Source organism: Lissotriton vulgaris, assembly GCF_964263255.1.
Source record: "Lissotriton vulgaris chromosome 8 unlocalized genomic scaffold, aLisVul1.2 SUPER_8_unloc_1, whole genome shotgun sequence".
NCBI classification, from domain to species: domain Eukaryota; kingdom Metazoa; phylum Chordata; class Amphibia; order Caudata; family Salamandridae; genus Lissotriton; species Lissotriton vulgaris.
In genome coordinates this window covers 2,796,049-2,821,102 of record NW_028240615.1, presented here as the reverse complement: position 1 = coordinate 2,821,102, position 25,054 = coordinate 2,796,049, and the positions used below count along the sequence as shown (strand labels likewise).

General features: G+C 42.7%; 1 protein-coding gene across 9 annotated transcripts in view; it reads right to left on the bottom strand.

The window, feature by feature from the left end:
- Positions 1-25,054, bottom strand: part of DOCK9 (dedicator of cytokinesis 9) — a 1,255,128-nt gene that overhangs the window by 496,740 nt on the left and 733,334 nt on the right. For all 9 annotated transcript variants that reach the window (XM_086947866.1, XM_086947869.1, XM_086947867.1 and 6 more), the window contains exons 15-22: positions 23,541-23,663; positions 7,999-8,078; positions 7,704-7,891; positions 7,504-7,569; positions 5,680-5,772; positions 4,318-4,441; positions 3,119-3,240; positions 1,018-1,104 (exon numbers count right to left, since the gene is read on the bottom strand). In XM_086947866.1, coding sequence (XP_086803992.1) covers positions 1,018-1,104; positions 3,119-3,240; positions 4,318-4,441; positions 5,680-5,772; positions 7,504-7,569; positions 7,704-7,891; positions 7,999-8,078; positions 23,541-23,663 — 883 coding nt within the window. The remainder of the gene's footprint in view (positions 1-1,017; positions 1,105-3,118; positions 3,241-4,317; positions 4,442-5,679; positions 5,773-7,503; positions 7,570-7,703; positions 7,892-7,998; positions 8,079-23,540; positions 23,664-25,054) is intronic.

Genomic DNA, 25,054 nt, shown 5'->3' with positions numbered 1-25,054 from the left:
AAAACAAAGTGTTAACTTTTGTAAGACACACTGCTAATTCAAACACTTGAAAAGGGAAAGCTATTTTATTTATTATTTGAGAGATTTTGATAGCCCTCCTTCACTCTGGAGTATGGAAGCACTATACAGATAGACCAGATTAGATGTAAAAATAATATTAATAAAAATGTAACAGATATCACGGTTCAGAGAGGAGGGATTAACACTGAAGAAAAAACATCAATCTGCATCAGGCTGGGAAAGGACTGGTTAAACCATAGAGACCGGATAACATATTTGGTATAACTGTCACAGAAGTCTCGTATTAGCATCACCAGGGTCACTGGAGTTATGCGATCCTGCTGCTGCTGTAATTGTCACATTATTATGGATATGCCACATTTGCCACATAATCCATCATCTGCCACATAATCTGCAGATTTGTTACAAAAAAATAATTGTTTCTAGCTCAAACTGATCAAAAGTTAGAAAACATATCGTGACTTGGGTTTTTGCGCACAAGAAGGCCTCTTGCAAACGTTGGCTCTTCAGCTTTCAGTTGCTTATTGCTGTATTTCGATGTTAAATTAGTACTAATGAAGGTGAACTCTTTTCTCAGAAACTGTTGCCAGGTGTAAAAATGACAAAATACAAAATGTGCCGCATTATGCAAGCATAATTTGCCTTTTATTGACGCATAATTTAGCCAACCCTGACACATAATTTGGTCCTTCTCGGACACATAATTCCAGTGGCCCTAAGCATCATGAATAAATTCAAAATGGATCATACTGAATGTGTCATATTGTGAGGCTGGGGTTTAAGCTAAGTGGTAAGAAGAGATAGCTGAATCAACAATTCACTCCTGGGTGCTAATGTGTCACAGCATCAGGAGGCAGCTGGAACTACGCAGATAGGTGACCGCTCTCCACACAGACCAGATACTCTAAAACTGCATTCCGACATTTCAAATGATCCTGTGAAGCCACATGACAAAATACAGGTCATCCACATACTTTGGGCTGCATGTTAGCTTACCTGAGCGTACACGGTAGAAACTAGATGGGTTGAAATTTTCAGAAGTGGTTTACCTCCATCCACCCATTTAATTTCAGGTCCAGAATGCTATAATAAATTGGAGAGAGGGGAATGGAAGAAAAACGTGTTATTAGATGTCTGAAATGGACCCTAAAACAATCATAAGTACACGGCTTTAACTGTAGAGAGTTCTCCTCTTAAGACTTCTATTGAAGGTATAAAAGGCAAGAGGAGATCTTTAAATTAACGGTTAAAGTATCTATTAAACTCCATTAAGCTCCCTGTGTGTGTGTTTGTGTGTATATAGGTTCTGCTCCTCTGCACCTTTAGTAGCCAGAACACTCGTATGGCGGGTGCTTCTCACACAGTGGTGTCCCGTGTTCAATAACCGCTCCAACACTCTCTCCCGTCCGGAAAAAGGACTAGCACTCGCTGGGTTAGGTTTTACAACCTCGATTTAATTAAATTTACAGCGCTTCCAAAACAAACGCGTCTCGGGGTTTCCATTCCTCAATGTTTGAATGGTAGTACTTTTTCTAGACGGGAGATCGTGTTGGAGCGGATATAGATATAGATAGATAGATAGATAGATAGATTTTTTTTGCAGAGTTTTATATAGCGCAAACTAGACCCGAATCGGGTATCAGAGCGCTTTACATAGCACCAGTTACGTTACATGAGGAGACACATTCATTTTAGGCACAGAGAGATTACGTGATTTGCCCAGAATCACCGGAGGTTTGGCGTCGCTACCAAGACTCAAACCTACCAGGAAGTACACCAACACGTATACCAATTAAGAATTATTACATACCTCAGGGAGACTAAATATTATATGGAACTTCGAATATTGAGACAAAAGTACATATTATAGGATATGTCTGTTGATTGGAATAGAGTGGAAGGGCACTGGACACAGGCATGGGTAGAGTTAATAAGCTTACTATAGAAATAATGTGTACTTAATTATTTCTGGACTTGTTGGTGAGACAGCTCCAGAAAGAACTTGAAGAATTCATGCATCTATTGAAATTTCAACTACAAGTAAGAGGATGACAAACTATATAGCATACTCCAGATTGAAAGTGGGTCACTTATACGATTTACCTCCCGTTCTAGCTACAATATGCAGGCTCTGGCGGCTAGAACAGTGTCTGAAGATGCTTGTATTTCCACACAATGCTAATAAAATATGTTTTGAAGCAAACCCTGTCAGACGAGAGTAACATTTTTACACCATTCTTCAAATATAATGGAGTAGAACCATAAACAGAATTATGGGCTCAACTGAATACCTTAAACTTCCAACTTTACATTCTAAGAAAGAGACAACTTCTTTGGGACGGGTAAAATGTACTCCGTCTAGACATACTCACACTGGCATGGGCAACAGAATTCTCCACGACCTGCATTTTCGTCATCAATGACACCAATATAAAGTGTGTTGCAATACATTTAGAAGAAATAACGGGTTTTTGCTCGTCAATGTTCTTTAGAATGAGTCTGGCTCGAAATTTACGAGTATTCTTTTGATGAGCACACAACGTAGTGAACATGTAATTATAGTGAATGGTTTAAATCGAACCGTATTCCCAAATGTAATCTGAGGCATGCTTTTAACAACAGAGATCTGTGGATAACATTTTTTTATGTTGACAAAAGCGGGTTGGAGAAATGATGGCAGAGCTTAAGATGTGGCTTCAAGCTTAGCCAATTAAACCCAAACATTGCAGGATTTTTAGCAAAAACAGATTTAATGTGATTGCAGACCTGCTCATAGCTCCATCCCAAACAACCTCAAGTTTGTTTATCATCTGCCTAGTTATGAAATAAGGATCGTGACACTTCTTAGCAGAAGGTAACGTTCAATACTGTAAATTGGAACCTATCTAAGTGGCTATTTTACACATAAAATTGTGCATTAATTAAAAACAGTATAAAGTATTTAGAAATGTTTACATTTGCAGAATGTTTCCTGATGTTCAATGGAGCATTATATACGTTTATAATGATCTTCGGTGCATATTATCCCAATTGCTATCTGCAAAAAAGTCTGTTTCAGTGCTATACAAATATAAATAAATCCCTTAGATTTCCATACCTTGCCTATCCCAAGTTCCTGGTAGCTGAGGTAGCCTGAAGGAATATTAGCAGAAACAGGAATTTGCTGTTCATTAGTCACTACACGCCCATCTTTCAGAAGCGGAAGCCAGGCATATCCCACTGCAATTAAAGCAGAATAATTGTCAGTACTGCAAAAATTCACACATGTAGATCATATTCATTGAAAACCTCGCAGCAACTGCTAGCTTTGTGCTGTCCTGGTCTCATCTCATTAGGACATTAGGACTGAGCGGTAATGAAATGTAATTGCTTCAGTAATTAGCCTTTTCACTTTTAATTGTACAGAAAGGCATGGGTTACAAAGTGAACAATCTAGTAAAAATCATTTACCCAAACCTGGGATTATGCATTCACAGCTTGACATATTGACTGTATGGGGAAATACCCCAGAAAGAGATGTGCTGAACACCTTTACACCCCTACCCACTCGCCCTCAAGGTTCGACTCTTCCTGCGCTTGATTTGAACCCAAAAAAGACTTCAGGCCCGCAAGTCTGGTGAAGGCGCAGTGAACAACCCTATTACAACCGGGGTGGTCGGGCCGTTCTGGGACCAACACAACCACCAGGGATCAGAGATGCCTGGCTGTGGCACAGCGATCTTGAGGCCGCAATATGCTTGGCGGGCCGCTGCGGCCCCGCCAAACATAATACAAGTTTACTCACCGCAACACTTTTCATGGCAGTGCAACCACCAAGAAAAGTGGGGCAGTGAGGAAACAAAGGGAGTCCTCCTGGGCCACTTTGTGCCTCTGCGCCAAGGGGCCCATGCAGGGGGACACGTTGTTCCCCCATGTGTGCATGCACCCCCAGTACCTGCACAACATGGACTGCAGCAGTCCATGCCGTGCAGGTACTGATTTTGACTTTCACATTGCAGTGCCTATTTCATCGGTTCTGCCTTGGGAACGCAAAATCCTGCCAGACAGGAGTAAACTTCTAATCTGGGGGCGGTTCAAACATGTCTATGGCGGTGCTTCCCGCACCACCAAACTCATAATAAGACCCTTAGTATTTAGAAAGTTATCATAGGAAACCTACTGGCCTATTGGGCTGTAAGCACAAAAATATACTCATAAGTTACCTGAAACTCCTATTCTCCCTCCCCACCCACCCCGCAGTGAAGCCAAGTGGTATCAACAGTCATGACTGAAAAACAAATGTTTCTTTAGCCAAACCTTGTGTTTCTACAACATCTCTCCTCTTCGTACTCCCTTTGGTCGTGTTATCGCAGCTGACGTGGTAGAATGTAAACAACAAGTGATGCTTTTCATGGAGTTGCGTGGGCAGCTCTATTTTAATCTAAAAGACACACAAAACACAGCTTTTTGGCATCTGAATGAAAAACAAATCCTCCACCCCCAGACCTCATGTTGCAGAGACAGAATGCTGGTGCACAGTAAACAATGATTTACTTCCAGATTGTTTGAGGATGAAATAGGGAACATTATTTTTTTGAAGAAGGTTTTAGAGACAGTAGGGGATGGAGAAATAGGCATTTAGTTAAAAACGGAATAATATACGATACATGTAAGAATCAAAACACAGTTTAGTCTAACTGCCTTCAGGAGATGCTGGTGCACTTATTTTCCAACTGCTATCACCTTTATTTGTAGAACCAAGAGAGGGAAAAATACTACTGTGAGTCTTTACACGTATATAATACTTCGGTCTAGTTGTTCATTTAAAGGACGAATAAGGAATCAATTGACCAGATAGAAACAAATCTGTGAAAGTGCTGTACATCATCGGCAAAGCTTTAACCCTAAATTACTGTATGCCATGTATACGCTTTGTAGATGTTTGTAGGCCGTTATCAGTATTTGTACAACACACAATAACAACAGAGGATATAATAGAAGAATTAGGAGAATCATGGGTCGGATATTTAGAAGACGACAAAACTATTAAAAAATTGCATATGAACCAGAGATTTGTGAATCACAAATTCCTGATCCTGATAACCTGCAGCACTCCTCTTCCATCACTTAAATGCATACAGTATGAAGGGCCTCCGACTCCTCACCCACTCCAGCTAATGCAGCCTTATGCTAGAATGCACAACGCCTGGTGGTGCCCTACTGATGAACAGTTCTCAGCCAGGCGCCGACCCTAGAGAGTACGCCACTTAGGCCATCCTAGCAATACAGGCTGGAAAGTACATGGAGGAAGGTTAATGGACATCACCCATAACCCCCATCTGAGAGTGTGGCGCTTATTTTTCGTAGGCTTCTAGTGGATGCCTTTAGAAAGAGGCTGAGGTAAACTCTTGCTATGAAGAGGCAGCCTCCTAAGCCAGGGATTGTCTTTGGTACCCTCGGCTTATGCCACTATGCCTATTTCGTCATTCAGAGTGCATTATCAAAATTGCAGATTTCTTTTTTATTGTACATCACTCTAAAAAAAGAGGCAGTGCAATGGTCAAAAATTGAATATGTCTGGTCTGTTTCATTTCAGAATGCAGTCCCATAGAAATGATATTCTTATAAATCAATAACATGCAAAGAAAACGTAAAATAATAAAAGCTGAAATAGTGTACCTCATCATAAAATTCAGGATTTTGCTGGTGATGTAAAACTGTAACCAAAGCATTTTTTGTAAACACTGGACCACCTGGTCTGCCATATATGCACTGTGGAAAAAATCAAAAGAGTACAAACATGAAACAATATAATGTGTTGATAAAAAACATTGACAATTCTAGATAAGGACAACCAGGTTCATAAAATATGCCTTTTCGCTGCCTACAATAACGCAAATGTAAATCATAGGAAAGAGGCAGCTACTTACTACATGGCTAAGGCATCGCATCAATGGATTTAACAACATTTATTTCAGTATTATTGGTAAGGCGGCTCCTCACACAACACAACATTTCCTCTCTCATTACTATGCTCTCCATGTTCAATTTACATCCAAACCTCAGGCAAGACCAGCAATGTTGAGGAACATCTTAATCTTATATTAGATTTGCTGTTTTATACTGGGCTCATGCTGCTTTTCAATTGCTACAGTTTCGGATGAATTCTCTGGGTATTTGATGGCTAGCAAGATTTGTGGATTTTGTGCTGTGGGTCTAAGAGTGAGTTACCATCTGTTGTGCACCTTGTGTTCCCCGACTAACAGCCTCCCTTCCTCTATCTAATCAACCTACCACTCCTGATATATGGATGCACACACACAACCTGGATACACAGAGAGAAAACAGCCTCAAGAGGAAGTAGAGTGGTTGGTGGGGGATTAGTGTCAAGGCGCTGAAGTTTCTTCTCTTTACTGTGCAAAATGATCTGGTCTTCTCCTCTGCCAAATAAATGTCCCATCGGTGCACAGACAGGGAGCACAGAATGCTGCAATACTCTCCTGATTATTCTAGACAGTGATCTGCATCCGGCTGACACCCCCAAACTTGACATCCCAAAAAAATTAATGTGAGCTCCAGTCTTCAAATTCAGACATTTAGAAATCACATAGATAAACAAGAGCATACAGTGAGACCAACATATTTATCACAGCTTTCCTATGATTTACTACACACTTCTGCTTCGAAATTGTTCTACTTTAAGATTTTCTCAGATGACTACTGATGCTTTTGCCGTTAGAATGTGCTCTTTTTGTATAGAACGCCATAATCAGTCTTGCAAGTACTACCGTATCATGGCATAGTGCCCAAGTGCTATGGTACACGCAGAGTTGTAGCACTTAGTCAAAGTACCATCTTTGATAAGTCTACACTGGTAAGGATAGATAGCTAACAGTTTTCATATTGTCATACAACTAGAAATGTTAATAGCAGTTAAACAAATAGAAATATTTGCGAATTTTCATTTACAAAACAATTTCAACTTCTGTGACAAAACAAGTTTTGCCAAATTAATATGAGCATTAGTATATTTTACACTAGGCTGTAATCAATCTATAACTTTTATATTGCATTATAACACTGGTAACACAAAAGGAAAGCTGCATGAAATGGGGCTCCTATGTTTAGATCCCAGCAACGGTGACCCAAATTATTTATCCTTAATAACCCCTTGCGTGCGGGGCGTATTTTCCGCCTGTGCTGACTCCGCCTTGCGCGGGCGGAGTCATGACAGAACGGTTCCGTCATCAGCACAGCTCAACCGATGCTGATGACGGAACCGTTCTGTCATCAGCATGGAAGAGGTTAAAATATGCAATGCCAAATTACATTTAGCCAATGAAACGTTTTGATATTCATTCTTACTTTGTGATGAAATGGTCATCATTTTATGTGGGCAGCTGATCAAGAGTCATGGCGAAATCAGCAGTCAGGTCCAAAATACAAAAAGTATAATTTGTCACTCAACTTAATAGCTCAATTATTTTTAATTTGAAAACAAACCTTTATAGGTTGCGAATCTTCTTCATCCGAATCCCTGAACTCGATGGAAAGAGCAATATTTCTGGCCTGCAGCAAAATAAATAAATAAAAGATAACTTGGCTCAGCCTATGGGGCACAAAGAGACCATCTAAAAGCACTAAAAAGAACTCAAAGGTGCTTTCGGTTAATCCTAGGTAAGGTTTCTGAAGCTCACACTCACCTTTGCGAAGGATTTTTGACTGTCATATTTCAAGTGCTTTGGGTAAACATAAAGGTGATTGTTGTAGATGGTGAAAGGCTGAGTATGTTTTGGTATGCAGGGAACAAATTCCTCTACTTCAAACGTTACTACAGTCTTGGCATTGTTTTCAAACTGTTTCATGGGAATGTATGATGAGTTAACATAATCTGAAAGTATATAAAAAATAATGAAAAACAAAATTGAAGTGAGCACAAGGTAATCATTTACATTCTTGTTTTTACTTTAGGTTGTTGAAAGTTAAAGAGATTCTTACTTGGAAAATCTGGAGCCACGTTGTCAATCGTGATGTCGAGATTCCCCAAAATTACTGGAAGCTTGGCCATCTTCTCTGGTCTACAACATTTGGAAACAAAGCAAGACACCAGTGGTCATTATCTACTCTGCATTTGTACTCAATGTGAATGCAGATTGGCAGATTAGCCTTTAAAAGTAGTAACTGTAAAGAAGTGTTTGCAGGAGAGGGCGTGCAATGACTGAAAGCAAGTATAGAGAACATGGCTGGTTGGCTCTTCCAAGGTGATGCACGGATCAGCAATTATAAAAGAACGTGCCAGCTGCTGCAATTTGTTGGTTCAGCAGTATGAGAAGACACGTAGTGTACCTCCCATTCAACCCATATTCAATTTAACAGAAACTCCATCATCATAATAGGACCAAATGGGCAATCTCTGTACATAGGCCAAGCAGTCAATGAGTAAGAGCTGCAGTGGCCTACCTTACTGAGCAGCATGTCAGTTTCCAGAGCTCTCAAAACAGGCACCTATTGGAGTGTAATTATATCCTACTATGGCCTGTGATTCGGTTCCTTGACTGCGGTACATAGAGTTACATCCATCATTATAATATAGAGACTGCACAGAAGTAGCTCTACAGCACTGGATCTATTGATTCAAATGACTGGTAGAGTAATAGACCCATTGTTAAATATCCCACTGCAGAAATGTATTTTATAGTACTACATTTCTTTGAAACCTCGGTGTATCACTGTGACCATCAAAAAAACATTCCTACGAGACTACGATTGACACTTAAGTATGTCTTGGGACAGTGCCCCGATTTTCCCTTGCCTACTTTTGCAACCGTTTTTTTTATAATTCCTCCATAAAAAGACAACGATTTTGCTTTATTTTACGAACACTTTGGTTTCTTTAAGCCACTTTTTTCTTTCCCTCAAAACCTGTACCTTTCAGATTCTGCACTTCCATTTGGAAACTCATGACCAACAAGAGGAGCACTGACAAACGGCCCTACATAACTGCTGTGGCGATGAGGTCTATAAATAATTCAGGGACAAGAGTGAATGATCAGAAAGTTGGACCTGAGACCTAGAATGTCACAAATGTTCACAGCATCCAAATTCGAAGGCATAGGAAGGCCCCTCATGCCCTCTCCATTGAAATAATCTTGCCCGAAAACAAGACTCTGCAGAACCAGCCCCCTTCGTTTATTATATTGTCCATTCGAATACTGGTAAACTGAACGCTTCTTGCCAAGGATCCCACTTTTGGAGGGTGTGGGGTTGAAATCAACCTTAGATGTAACCAGCCTACTCCATTTGTAGTCTAGTCAGTATAACATAACCTTATTATCACAGGCCCTTCAAAATTGACCATGGTAGCCCATTGCTTCTGTTGAGTCTTATCTGGCTCCTGAGCTGGCCTACAGATATGGTAGGCTCAGATGATGTTGCAACTGGAGGTCAGGCTGCTGCAAGACGAAGCTCTGCACCACACGCATTACTGATGATGAAAAAAAACCTGGTGAATTCTAGACATTACAGAGCAAGGAACTGACCCACTGTACTGCTAGCAGACGCTCAGTGACACTTATCAAGCCAGGGCTGCATGAGTGTGAGAAAACCATTAAGTACACTCTTCACTACACAGAATCAATTTAAGAACAATTTGTGGGCACTGTTTGCCCTTTACAGGGCACAGTTGTCTTGGTTGCGCACTTGAGTGCAACAAACCTGTTTCACGCAGGGCATCCATTTTCTATTTAGACTACATTTGACATCCGATGTTATAATTATTTACCTTTCTCTCCCTCTCCTGTTACATTGAAAACTGTGATAAATCCTAAAGTGCAGTTAAGGCAAAGACAAATCTGAGGTCCTCCTACACACCCAGCTACACATTTATAGCAGCATGGTTTCTTCCCTGGGCAAGAGTTTTGAGCTTTTTAATGTGTAGTGTGTAGATCTATAAGTGAATTTCTAAAGCAGATAACGTATTCAAGCATTAACTCTTCTTTCTGGACGGTGAAACCAGGAGCATTGATAAGGAGAATGAGACATGGATGCTCCGGTTGTGTGCCAAACTCATCTGCACCAATACGTAACAAGCAGTCAACCCGCTGCCCCTGAGGACTTGCTAGCCTGCCCCTCATGAATAAACATGTGAGACGTTACTTATATTTCTTATGCTCTCAATAACAATGCCATCAAAATAGTGCAATCAGTAAATCTTTAACACTCTATTCCTTCACCCCTTTTTGTTTTTCTTTGTCTTGGCCCCCTCAGACACCTGTAAAACGTACTGAAAAAATTGGCTTTGTTATTCATGCCAAGGGTTTGAAAAAAGTACAACTACTGTTTCTCATGGAAACCTGGTTGCGCTCCGAAACTTCAGAATTCAGTGGATCCACAGTTAAAATCCTTTGCTGCAACCACCAATTGGGACAGGGTGAGGATGTGCCTCTTGTTTATCACATTACTAGTCCAGTTTACCCTAACACCAGCAGTCAATTTAAAGGTACCGAAGATTCTGTATTTTATGTTACGACACAACAACAACCCTCAAGCAAGATGTATTTTGCTTTATCGCCCATCTACATTTAGTATGGAATATTTCTCTTAGATTGAGGCATTTCTATTGTTTATTCAAACTCACCACAATATCTTGATGATCTTGAGCAACTTTAATATTTGGGGGAGCACCAGAACAAGCCCCACACGCAAGAGGTTTTCTCTTCTTTATATAGTCTGCAACTTACACAACAAATTGTTGGGGACACATATTCAGTCGGCCATACCTTAGACCTAGATTTTTATAACACGCAGTTATTATATATGTAGGCACTCCTTTCCACTTTCTTGGTTGGACCAATACTATATTTATCTTAATCTAACACACCCATCTGCTATTAAAATTAAATAACTGCTCTGCAAAAATAATTCTTAAATCTTGATAATGTAACAGGCTATTACCTATGACCTTTCAATCTGAATTAACCGATTTCTGGGTAGAGTCTCCACCTTGGATACCACAACAAGGTGGCTGATTGAAGGCACTGTTCTAGCCTGGATCCACTTCATTTTGGTGAACTGCACTAAAAGAATCAACATGTTTGCTCCCCCACCTTGTCCACTGGGTTGTCCCTCAAGCAGCAAAAGTCCTCCTGCCAACTATCATTTAATATTTATGTTTGCACACATGTTGGCCCACCTCAAAAATTCTTCCGATATTTAACCAGCCATGGAAAGTACCTCTGTGCGGATAACTAACAATTTTCTCAAATGGAATGCATACAAATTCAAAATCATTACCATTTTTAGTGAGAGAAATACATGGAAACCAATCGTATGTCTCATGGCTTATTGCCATGCCCCCCAGACACAATAAAAGAGGTCAGAAACTTAGAGACAACCCTTGACCACCACCACTAGTTACTTGCCCAAATCACCAACATTTCTAAACCGTGATACTTTCCTGAAAATCCTTCACAGAATAGTCAATTTCCTAACTGAGTTACAGTTGATAATGCTTTTGGGCAGTTGCACCCAGACTTTGAAAACTTTTTCTAGCTAGGTTTTCCAAAAAGAGTATTTTGAAAGTTCAAAGAATCTAGAACTCCCTCATCTAGATTGTATTTATCCTGAGAATACAAGAAGTAGCTATACTGGTTCTCTGTTCCTAAAAGAATCTGCTTTGAATTTGAAAGTACCCTTCACAAAATCCTTTATGGTAACAGGCCCTCATACTTTTATACATGAAATTCAAGAAAAACCAACCTGTCCATTTTCTGAGACCTAGCAAAGGTTTTTGATATGCTGCTCCCAGCTTTAGATTAGCTGCTTCACATGGACAATCTTTTCGCCAAAAGAGTGCTCTATTAATATGTGGTTAATACCTTGACTAAATCACTAACTTTCTCTCATTTTCAGTACTGCTGTAGACAGCGCCTGAAGACTATCCATGAGTGATCTTGTGCCTTATATATTTTCCAAATAAATAAATGCAGCGGCAATCCTGCCTCATGAGGATGCATTATAATGTGAATTTCAGATTGTGTTGGTTGGCAAAACTTTGACTACAGGCGCAAGAGTCTATGAGTGCTGAATGTTCTATATGAAACCCAGGGTCAAATATATTCCTTTCAGTTTTTTTTTAAGCTTAAAACATTGATTGAGGGGGTCTTGTAGTGTTCAAATATGTGAACCTACCAAATTCAATGGTCCTCAAACATCTAACTAACAAGTTAAGCACATCCTTTAAAGAAGGAACCAACTCATGAATTCTTTTTTTAAACACAGCTTCCAGTTCAAGGACAGTCTAACTTGGTTTGAACAATCTAACTCCTGTCTACCTGCACAAGCTCAACTCCTACCGAAAGGACAACTACCAGCGGAAACAGTCAGGCTCAATACTCTGTCTGAATGATAAATAAATAGCAATGACAGATGGACAGAATGAAAAGTTCCCTGATTGTTTTGGTCTAATAACAGGCAATTGGTGCAGCCTCATTTGTCCTAGGAGTTAAGTCAACCAAAGGACAAAATCCTGAAATAAAATAACTCCTCTTAGAGTAATAGAGGTGCTCCTTATTTGTAGTTCATTTTCTTGCTCAGATTGAGATGGCAAAGGCAGCTTTAGAAAACTAGTGTTGCATCATTCTTTGAGCAACAACCATATGGATGAGAAATGACGCCTAGTTCCCTTTGAAAAAACCAGGCAGAGGTGATGCAACAACTCTGGAAGGGAACCAGGATGTCCAGTATTTCTCTCTGAAATTATCAAACGTTTGAATTCTAACACAGAATAGGGGTAGGGAAAACAACACTTTCAATTCTTGGTAGAAAACCATAGGATGTAGATGCCAATAAGGGTGGTACTGGTCCCTCACACACATAAGGCTCTGCCAAGCAGGTGGCAGTGTAACTATCTCGAAATATAGCTAATAGTACCCTGCAAATTAGCCAGATCCAAATGCAGTGTTGTGTAGAATGGGCTAGATGAAACTTTTCTAGTCAAAGGCATGAATGTATAAGTACACATAAAACTCAATGGCCAACATGAACTACAGTACCAGTTGAAGGCAATGCAGTTCCAATGGTGGAGTCGAACACCAGACCACTAAGTTGTTCAAGAAGACATAAAACGGTTCCAGTGAGATTTTAAAAATCAATGATACAACTCTACAGCGGTGAGGGAAGTAAGAAATACGTGCACTGGTGTGTAATCTGGGAAATTCGTTAATTGAGCAAGTCACGCTCTACGCTCTGTGGTCGCACCACCCGTGGGCCACTTACAACAAAGATACAACATATAAAAAAGGAGCGTGCAGTTCATAAAAACTTCAATACCAAGATGCTTATTATTTGTCCAGTTTCAATTCACGCAAAAGAAAGTCTTCAGGGAGTCTTATTGTTGTATTCTCAATTCTTTGTTTATTTTGTAGACCATTACTTCATCCAGCAACAACCAATCAATACAATCCAGCCAACGCGTTTCGTCCTAAGTGGACATCATCAGGGCTCTGAAATTCACCATGATCCCATGTCCTGTTGCGTCAATATGACCGTGACAAATAAGTCGTACATAAACGTGCTTATCTGGGTGTAATGTCCAACCTTGGCCTCTGGTATCGTTGCACCAGTGCCATACTTGAAGTTCTTGTACTCGCTGAATGTTAATATTTTATGGAATGATATTAGAGACATTGTAGTATATGAAAACCTTCAAACAATATTAGAAATATGTTTTTTGAAAAACATGCATTTATATGAATAACATAAAAATTTGTAGTAGTAGGATATTTCTAACTTTAGTTATTTCCGTGTAACAATATTTTGTTAAAAGTTTATACATTCTTTATTTGAAATGACTTAACTTCATTATATTTGAAGTAAAGTTAAAGGTTTATTTCATTCAAATGTGCGATGCTAATTTAAAGGCCTTTTTTCTAGACGCATTTTCTCTGGTGTTTACCTTTCCCTTGATTTAATACAAAGGATCGTCCTTTGCAAGTGTAATGTAACTTGTTTGTCCTATACACATCTGTCACTTGACATATTTTCAATACTTTTTCCAACGTTCACAGCGAAATATTCCTGTGGGAATACAATTTTAGTTATGACAATAAACTGCAACTTTGTATTTCTTCTCCACCAATGTTAGGCCTGTGTGGACTCACAAAGCTTCATTTCCCATGACTAGCATGGGAAACCAGCTTGATGTTTCAGTCATCTTAGGTGACATGATGTGACCACAGCCATGTGATGGTCTCTCGATGGTGGTATGATGCCACGCCACTGAACTAGTCAAGGAACTTATTGAAAAAGAAACCCAAAGGAGGGGCATCGCGGACACTACTGATTTTTGTCATTTGAGGACTTCTACTCTGATTTTCCCTATTTGAGACCCGGATACTATGCTGTTAAATTTTTTTAAACTCTCTATTACCTTTGTCTGCCCGGTCTATGCTACAGACGGTAGCAGACGGACTGAGACCGTCCCTGCTGAACCCTTTATTATTTCTTTATTTCTATTTATGCTAATGGGCTTGCCCTTAATGGACTCTAACTGAACCATTCCAATCCTCTTAGAATCTGAGCTGTTAGACAACAAACGATCCTTCCGCCTAGTCGGTGGTAGGACCTTGTAACTCTTTTGCTGATTTGAATGCCTGCTTAAATGCTTGGCATGGTTATGAAAGTTGTTATTTTTTAAACTGAACTTCTCAAGCAAATAATGGCTATGATGAATTTTGCATCTCTAATACGATAACCAAATTATTCAACTTCTGTCTGAGTCTCTTATCGAGTCCTGTTGAATAGTTAATTTGACTGTGATTAATGATTTAAATGTGTTGTAGTGAGAATCAGCAAGCTCTGACAGAACACTAGGGTTTATTCCTCTTATTCTGTGTAGCTATTGCAGAGCTACTGGTTTGTTTAATCCTTATTCGTCTTAGCTTCTTTAGGAGGTTGGAACTTTCTGTTGCTATTATTTATATCAACAGTGTGGTCTTGAGAGTGGTGTATCTAAATCTGATATCTAACCTGTGAGTTGGCTGTCAATTAATGTTCCTCATTGGACAGTAATGTGGAGTTTAGACATCCTAATTCCCACCCCTCCTCTAAGCTGAGAATCAGTGCCCCTAGATTAGGTAGGCCATTGTGAATTTGAGTGGGTGAACCTGCTGATACTGAATGGTTAAGAGTCCTGTTGTATTCTTAAAACTGAATGACCTGAAAAAGAAGTCACAGAATCTTACTTTATGGGGGTAGACTCAATGACACTCTCATCAAGCATTTTCTGAATCTCCACAATGAGGCCTGGAGAGTATGTCCGCTGTCTCAGAGGGGCAGCAAAGTGGCACTTAGGAATGTATAATTTGTAATAAAAACAGATGATCGGGATGAACACGGTAGGCAAGAGTCCACTGGTGAAAAGCCTCCTATATGGGAATCATGACTAGAATAGGAGTGGTAGAAGGCAGAGCGCCCATATTTTTGAATGAATACTTCCCATACTTTTTTTTTCAAAGTTCTGTTTATTGTTTTCCAACCATATAAGAAACAAGAGCATCATTACATATAGTAATTAGTGCATTGCCAGTTTGATTGCATCTCCGGACCTCATAGCATTAGACCATATCACATAACATTTTAAAGCATAGCAATATATCAGCAGACCATCAAGAGGCACAAGAGATTATATCAGAGCGGAACCCAACAGTCTTACAGACAGGCTACGTGTTCATCACAGCAGTTCCGTGTCCGTGCCTATATCTACGTTAAAACAGCCCTTACTAGAATGTAAGTTGTGTAGATCATAAGTGGCATTCATATTGCTCGCAATGAAGGTCCCTCCCACCAAGTGTATACATTCCAGACCAGCTAATGCATAGGTGTTTCTGTGTCGTGCGCTGAGGTCTTGTGTGGGTGTGATAGTAGGTAACATGTGAAGGGGGCCCAGATATCCCTCGCTCTTGAGGCAACAGGTAGCTGTTCAGCGCATTTGTTGAGCCGTTCTTGGCAAACCACCAGATCATCAATCAAGCCCTTAAATTTGGGTGCCCGCCCCCTGCCCCATCTACATGCCACCCGCCTCTTGGCCATGGTAGTGCAAGGGCGACATACTTGCGATGCGCCGCCTGTATTGGTTTGACATACCCTAGCAGAGCCATCAATGATGTGGGCTCCATGTGTGTGTTCGTCATCAGTGCCAGAGCAGCAAAGATGTGCCCCCAAAATTCATTCACCCCGGGCATTCCCAAGCCAGGTGGCGAAAATCTGCTCTAGGTGCTCGACATCTGTCCGAATCCCTCAGATGATACCTGTGCATCTTGGCTGGAGTATAATATTATCTATGAAGGAACTTATAGTGTACTATGCGAAGCCTACTGCTGGCCGAGGCCCGCTCGGTCTGCAAGCAGCAGTATTCCCAATGGTCATTTGTCAGGGCGAAACCCAGCTCCTCGCTCCACCGTGTGGGGGATAGCATGGGTGGCAGCTCCCTCTGCGTGTGTACCACCCGATATATCAGGGAGACGAGGCGTTTAGCCATAGTGCTTTAAGCATCAGCTGTAGTGGTGCCAGCACCTGAGGCTCCGCCAGAAAGTCTGGGGTTAGAGACCGAATCCCCTGTCTAAGACGAATATATAGAAAAACATCCAGCAGGGTTTGTTGCAGGCCCTGGAATACATGGTCAACAGTGCGAAAGTGGCCATCGTGGTATAAGTCCCCCCAGGTACTAAGGCGTGTGCGCTCTCTAAAGTTGTGGAATATTGTTTCCTGGAGAAGGGGCATACGTGGATGGTAAGTGAGAGGCAATAATGGTGAATACAGTATGGGAGCGTTTAACATGCGCCCTTTGCGCTGCCATGCTGCAATTGTACATGTAAGGGTGGTCGGCCTCTTGTCTCTAGGGCTAATTGAATCATAGAGCGCTCCGTTTATTGGAATGGTTCCGCCGCAACCTGTGGCACGTAGCATGGCTGTTGCACCCAGAACCATTCATAATGGGCTTGTGCACTGATGTAGTATGGTTCGAAATATGGTATTCCAAACCCTTCCTGTGAGTACGGTCTAATCAGTACATTCCATTGCAATCTCGGTTGCTTACCCCCCCATACGAGACGTGTCCGCTCTGATTTGAGTGTAGTAAAAAAAAAAAGCCCCCAGATAATATGGCCTATTTAAAAATAGATAGAGCAATTGAGGTAGTACCACCATTTTGATTAAGGATGCCTGACCCGCCATAGAGAGGGGTAGAGCAATCCAGCAGGTGACACACTCCACTATGCGAGTTATGGCTGTGCAATAATTTAAGCGCATCAGTTCCTCTCTATCCCGAATGACGTGAATTCCTAAATACCGCAATTCCTCATCACACCACTCTAAGGGATAGTCCAGCGGAAAGCAAACTGTTGCAGTTGTTAAAGGGAAAATGCAGGACTTTCCCCAGTTAATTTGGATCCCAGACAGTTTTCCAAAAACAATAAATTCCCTGAGGATCGCATTCAGATTTTGCTGCGGGACCCATATGTCTCGAGTGATATCATCAGCGTATAGGGATATGAGTATTTGCCGCATATTACACCGAAGAGCCTTACATTTATGGTGTTGCCGCAGTTTTGCCGCTAATGGCTCCATTGCGAGAGCGAAAATCAAGGGGGATAGCGGGCACCCCTGCCAGGTGCCCCAAGTAATTTGGAAGGCCTGAGATGTGCGGCCATTAATGAACACTTTAGCAACCAGTAGTTGGTATAAAAGCCTATTCCATGAGAGGAAGTGGGGTGGAAAACCCATGCGCAACATTACCCCAAAGATGTAATCCCACTCAAATGTATCGAAAGCCTTAGTGGCATCTAAAAAAACAGCAACCAGGGGCAAGTCAGGCGATACATTGTTTAGTATAGCAAAAAGTGTTCTCAGATTATGGGAGGTGGCCCTCCAGGGTACAAAGCCCGACTGATCAGGGAGGATCAGATTTTCAGTCAGCAGGTTCAAGCGTGTGGCAACCAGTTTCGCCAGTACTTTGGCATCACAATTAAGGAGAGAGCGCAGCCTATAAGAGTCGCATTGCCGAGGTGATTTTCCTGGCATCAATAGTAAAATGATAGAGCCTCTCTCATGGATGCAGGAAGGCAGCCGACCTCTAACGATTCTTCATACACCTCGAGTAAAATGGGGGCCATGAGATCTATATATGTTTTAAAAAAATTCTATAGGAATCCCGTCCTTTCCCGTGGCTTTCCCTGATTTCATGCTCATGGTGGCATCCCTCACCTCATCCAGGTCAAATGGGGCGCACAGGAATTTCTGTTGCACATCGCTCAACCAGCCGAGCGCCACGTCACCCAAACAGGCCTCCAGATCCAGGTCGTCCTTCCTATTTCCAGTGTAGAGGTGATTGTAATGGCGCGTAAAGGCAGTAAGGATATTGGCAGTGTCTCGGCAGACCATCCCGTCTAGGTCTTCAAGTTCCAATAAATAGCTAGAGTAATGAGGTTTCCTAATCTTATGGGTCAGTGCCCTACCTGGGCGCTCTCCTTCTCCGTAACACCGGGCCACCCAGAATTTGCCCCGAAACCGAGTTTCCTCTGTGCTGCATCCATATAATCCGTGAGTGTCTCCCTAAACTTAGGTTGGGAGGAGCTGTGCGGGCCCGCTGCCAATTCCGCTTCCAGCGATTTGAACTCTGCTTCTAACCTAAGTAAGGAATTAGTTATGTCTTTAAGTACACCCGACCCTTTCGCACTGCAAAACCCGCGAAGTGTGACCTTGAATGCCTCCCAAATGGTTTCTACACTGTCCACCGACCCTTTTTTACGCGCAAAGAAATCCTATACTTCCTCCCGCAACTCTTCCTGAAAGACCGTGTCTAGCAAAATTGGAGTATGAAGGCGTCAAGTATTTCGCGGTGTGTCAAATTCCGAGGAGGACAGTGTAAGTTTTAGCAGGGCGTGGTCAGAGTAGGTTCTGGCCAAATGTTGCACTTGAAATATTGCAGGGCCCAACCCTCGGGACAGAAACCAATAGTCCAGACGTGCCCATGTCGCAGCTTGATCCGTGTAGTGGGTTCTCTCATGTGCGTGCGGGTGAGCATGTCTCGAAGCATCAATTAGGTGATAAGCGGTTATAGTATCTTGGATAATCGTACGCGCTTTGGTCTAGTGGTGAGGGGCAGGGTGTGACCCATCGAAGCCTCGGTTGTATGTACATTAAAATCACTGCCCCAAATAATGTAACTGGACCCTACGTCAAATATCTTGGCCCATAGTGAGGTGTAGATGTCCGGGTCATCTACATTTGGCCCATAGCAACAGGCTAGAGTGAGGGAGACAGCTCCCAGCCGCCCCCATGCCAGGCAGTATCGTCCCTGCGAGTCCCAGGAGGCTCCCGCTAGATGAAAGGGTACCTGTTTTTATAAGTATTGCTGTCCCTCTCGCATAAGAGGAATAAGAGGAAAAGATTCTGTGCTCCGCCCATTTGCTCGCAAAGTTATTTGGCTTCTGAGGAATGAAATGCATTTCCTGCAACATCGCTATGTGTGTTCTATGCCTGTCCAAATAAGCGAATATATGTCTTTTCTTCCTAGGGTCTCCCAAGCCCCTTACATTCCACGTGATAACATTCAGCTGCTCAGAATCTGTGTTGGTCATACTTCTGGACATCTGCTATCAATCCGCATTGTATACAAAGGTTTCAGTTCAAACCATGCACTCGAGTACAGGGAAATACCTTAGTTCGCCTGGGATGCCCAACTATTAACTCACCTGTCATCCACACTAACCTATAGTGGATATAATCCTGCTGTGTGAGTGTCATACAAAAAACAAACCAAATCCGCCGCTCTCCCACCCCACCCCCACTGAAGCAGCCCCAACTTGCCAGAAATGTTTTCCCACCCGCTCCCCTCAACCCCAACAAAGACAGCTCCACAGTCTCTGCAAGTAGTATGCAGTGGACAAACTCGGGGGATACTCTTTGGGCACCATCTCTAGGTGTCAACAGATATACCCCTCGCTCCCCGGGCCCACCGCAGATGGTATATCCGGGCTCCTGAGGGCAGAGAGTTCCCGGTGCACAGTAGAGCGAGCTCAAAATGGCCCATCATCCGAATAGGTTGCGTGTCCCCTGACGTAGAGCCTACTACCAAGTGCTTGTCATGTCTCGAGTCTGAGTCAGAGTAGCTACAATCAGTAAGGCCTGTTTCATTGCGAATCCTCTTCTGCTCCAGTCGACGAAGAATGTTGCGATGCCGCCATGTCTCCAGTAGTGCCATTTGTGTGCCTCACATTCTTGAGAAATTCCTCCACCTGCTGCAGCTTGGAGAAAAAACGTCACTTGCCCTGATGAGTAACCTGGAGGCGCGCCGGGTATGGTAATGATTAACCAATATGTGCCTTCCGCAGCTTATTTTTGACGTCCATAAACTTGCGCCTCTTTTCCTGGACTATGGGAGTAAAATCCAGATAAATGGAGAACGTGTTTTCGTCATATGACAGTATCTGTTTACTTCTCGCAGCCCGAAGGGCCACGTTCCGATCCCGATATTTCAAACGTCTCGCTAATATAGGACCGGGAGTGCTGCTGGGCGGCGGGCGTGGCCCCAGGAAGCGGTGGGCCTGTTCTATAATGAACTGACTGGAGAAGGACTCAGCTCCGATTGTAAACAACAACAGGTTTTCTACGTATTCTTCTATTTTTCCAGTGTTAGTCGATTCAGGAATTCCTAGTATGCGAATATTGTTGCGCCTACTGCGTGCTTCTAAGTCCTAGTTCTTTGCTGCAAAAAGCTTTAGGAGCTTATGCACGTGGGCAAGCTGCGCTTTATGTCCAGATGTTGTGTCCTTAGCGTCCGAGATGTGCCGCTCCGTTTCCTTTATTCGATCTTCATGACCCCACCAGCTTATGTGCAATGGCGTCCTTCGGCGACAACATCCCGTCCACCTTATCCACAATGGTGGCAAACCCCTGACTGACCTCCAGTAGGGTACTCTGCACATCAGAAGCCTGTGTGACAGCTCCCCCCTGGGCCTCATCTCTCCCGTCAGCGTCCTGCTGACATTGCATATTCCGGGCACCCCGCTTCGCAGCCTCAAAGTTCAACTTTGGTTGCCTGGTGTCTGGTTTGCCAATGTCGGTGCAAGGGTGCAGCTAGTTTATGCGTATTCAATGACTGTGCACACGTTGCGCCCCAGCAGACTGGCTCAACAGTGCCTTCAACAAGTAATAACACAGAAAGCACCAATACAAGGTGTCGTACTAATTCCCAGCGAACAGGTCGCAGCCACACCTGGCCGCCAGCCACAGTCCAGACCGCACACCTGCACTCTCCCTCACCCACGCGCAAGTGGCACCTTCAGTATCAGCCGCCGGTGCAGGAGTTCAAGCACAGGCACCGCACCTCAAAGTCCGTGCACAGAGGGCCACAGACCGCCGCAGGGCAAAGCACGCAAATGAGGCAGGTGGCGAAGGGGGTAGCTCCGGAGCACGGTATGTATGTGCGGCAACTTAAACCGATTCCCAGAGCTTCACCATGAGGATGGGACAACAGTCGCCCACAGAACAAGCCCCACTCAAATGCCCAGTTCGCGCAGGGGAAGTCCAGGGTGTTATCTTCAGGAAGGCGATTTATCAGGAGCCTCCCCTCCCAATGTGATTTTACATCCAGAAGCAACTTCCCAGTGCCCCAACTAACGCAGGGGTATTAGAATCACTCAGCCAGCTCCCTAGCGCCACACTGCGCAAAAAGGCGACCGGCAGCTCTCAACCTCAGAGTGGAGGCCCAGCCCCCAGTCACACACCAGAGCGGGGCCACAGTGCCATAGAGTTAAGCCTCCTCCACTCCTCTCTAGGGGCCGCAAGCGAGAATTAGGCCAGTCTCTGGGGCGTAGGTGAACAAAGGCGGCAGCGGCCAGCCCCAATGTCTCCGGGAACCGCCAGCACCCCAGACCCAACGAGGCAGGACGTCTGGTGTGCGTGCATGGCCCAGCGCTATGTCTAGTTCGGGAGGCAGCAGGGAGGGCGCAGTCACTCCAGGGCCCCTCCGGGCTCCGAGAACGTTATCAGAATATCAGCAGCGGCGCGCCCCACACCGCCAAGGAGCTTGGGCCCGCCGCCGCCAGCAGCTCGTCCCACCGCTCACCTTCCGCCTCCTTCCTCAGCAAGGATAATGTTGTCCGCCTCCAGCTTCCGATCACCAGAGACTCTCACAACAAGGTACTGTGCAGTTGCGCCCACCGCTACGGGTTTCAGGCCAATTTCTCCACTGCCGCCGCCCGAGCCGCACCACCTGGCCTGGTTGCCTATTGCGCAGCAGCGGACTCGCTTAGATGTCGAGGCAGCCCCGGACCGCTACACAGCTCCACACACCCCCTGGGTCAGATCTTTACAAGAGCAGCGCGGGAGTAAGCGTGTCCCCTAATCTCCTGATTTTTGCAGCGAGTCAGCAGGCAATGTAGGTCTTTCAGCAAGTAGCGTTATAGAGCAACGATGAGGCCATTAAGCAGGATAAATGCGAAGATAAAGACACCGGGCTGCAGGAGCCTCATGCTTGTGCGGCCATTTTGCTTGCGCTCCACCTATCGCCCCGACTACTTCCCATACTTTGTCTTAACACACCCTAAGGGTCTTGGTGGAGATTTGAGACCTTGCTTCTGCCTTTGACAAATGTCAGTGGAATTTATAAAATAAGTAGAATAACCAACAGACGATGCACTGTTGAATAATTACATTTTCTGAGCAGCTGAACGTTTTAGAAATAAAACATTTACAATAGTTCAGTGGGAGGAGTTTGTCTGGCCTCAAGAAAAAAAGGCAAAACAAAACAATAATGTACATGTCTGGGTAAAACTTATTGGAAGGAAACAATAAAATTGATATCTCATAATATGGCACTAAACGTGCATTATCTGAGGCAGCATTACATTGTATTGAATTGATCACTGCTGTAACAAAAATTATTAGATTCACATGATCATAGGAAGCAGTCCATGAACCTCAAAGAAAAAAAAATGCATTTAGATTAAAGCTAACTTACTTTTGTGTCCATGCAGATGAAAAAAAACCCTCACCTGTGATCCTCTACACACCCCATGATTGCTATTCAGTGAGAATATACATGCATACACAAAACCACCCAGTCAAACAACACTTTGATAAAAGTATGTAAGTGTTCTATGGTGTGAGAAAGAAGAGTGAATTCTTGTTCTCCTAAGACTCACTGAAGAGAATGATTTCATCCAAATCTTTACTTGCCTAAAATATGAACACTTTCTTTTCTGAATCACATCTGGGGAATAAATCAGTATGCCACAGAGTTGCAAATATGAATACATAACAGGTAAAGCATCAAAAATCAAAGGGCCATAAAATAGTGCTAACTGCTGAGTTTGTTTAGGAAACATCAACGGAAATCTAGTGGATATTGCACCAGAGGTGGATCAGGCAGACAACTACGCATTAGATGCATGGGTTCCTCATGCAGATGAAGCACCACAATTGCAGCACGTATTTTCATAGAATTAAAGAATTGTGAAAAAACCTAAATGATGACTTACTTCCGGAAATCAGCTAACAACTTGAGCATATCTTCGTTCGAGAGCTTGTTACTGTCTTGCCTGTATAGAGCTGAAAATCTTGCACTTTTATCCAAGGTCCCAGAGTTATCTTTAAATAAAGTTCTAAAAAGAAAATTAGAGGTAAATCATGACCATTGTTAAGAAAAAGTACAATATTTGATATTCACAATCCAACGCTACAATAATTATTTACAGTAACAAAAAGTATCTCAATGGGTTTAAATAGATTGTCTACCTTTTCACCAAGATGCTTGTTCAGATTGATATGTGTATAGAAAGGAGTGTCACGAGCAGTAAATTCAGACTATTCACGATGAAATTAGTATTTAAAACAACTGCAGGATGGAGCATTGCAAAACCTTCTCATCACCACATATGTCATGTGATGTGTGACATATCACTAGATTTGAGTCTAGTCTCTGAGTGGCTAAATGACAAAGCTCCTATGTGGACAATACTATTTCAATACACCATATGTTGCTATCATGAGAATTATAACATCATATGTTGCCAAAGACAGATTACCTCAAAACATAATCTTACTCACCTCTAACACTAGCTCTGCAGCTTTTTAAAAAAAATCTGCCACATGGTTGCATATTCAGCCTCCTTATGTCTGTATATGAAAAAGTCCTTCAATTAGGCCCTCATTACATCAACAGAAACAATATAATCCCTTTGGCGTCAACGTCATCTTCACAAAAAGGCAGTTAAACTTTAAGAAAATCCCATTTTATAACCCAGCCTTTCCACTTGTGGAAGCTGTGCTGGGCTGGACGTATTTAATCTATGAAAGATAACAAAGATAATAAGGTGCAAGCTAGTGCTACAGGTAAGTAACATTGCTCTGCAGCACATACAATTCACAGATAATCTAGATTCTAATGAGGATTGCAGTTATAAGAATTACAAATCACAGTGCACGTTAAATATACTTTTTGCAATTTAGGTCAGAGAAGAAAAGTAGAGTTTATCTTATCTCATCATTTGTAGCTGGCTAGCCATAACTTTCACTATGATAGGAATTCACTCTACTTACAGAAGTTGATTGCAAGTTCATCTATCTACCAGACCGGCCCAACTCTCTTTCCAAAGCCCTTTTCTAGTCTTAGTCACCTTACCACCCTAAATATGTCTTGGCTCCTCTTACATCCTGGTACTCCCTCACATCCTGGCTCTGACCTTTGGCAGTTTCTTATGGTTGAGGTCTAATACTCAGCACCAAAGACATCCCCACAAGTCCTATCCCCTCTCACGCCACTGTATCCCTCCACCAGCCTTCTCTCAATCCTTGCTGACTTTACTGTTGTCACTAATCCTCCCTTTGCAACTTGTCCCGGCTTCTGCTTTTACTTAGCATGAGGGTACAGAAATTGAAATATAGTGTGAGGTGGCAAACAATAAAACATCAGAAACATTTAAACAAGCATTGAAAATGCAATAGGTCTCGCCTTTGATTAAGTTAAAGCCATTTGCTTTGTTAATGGTATTCT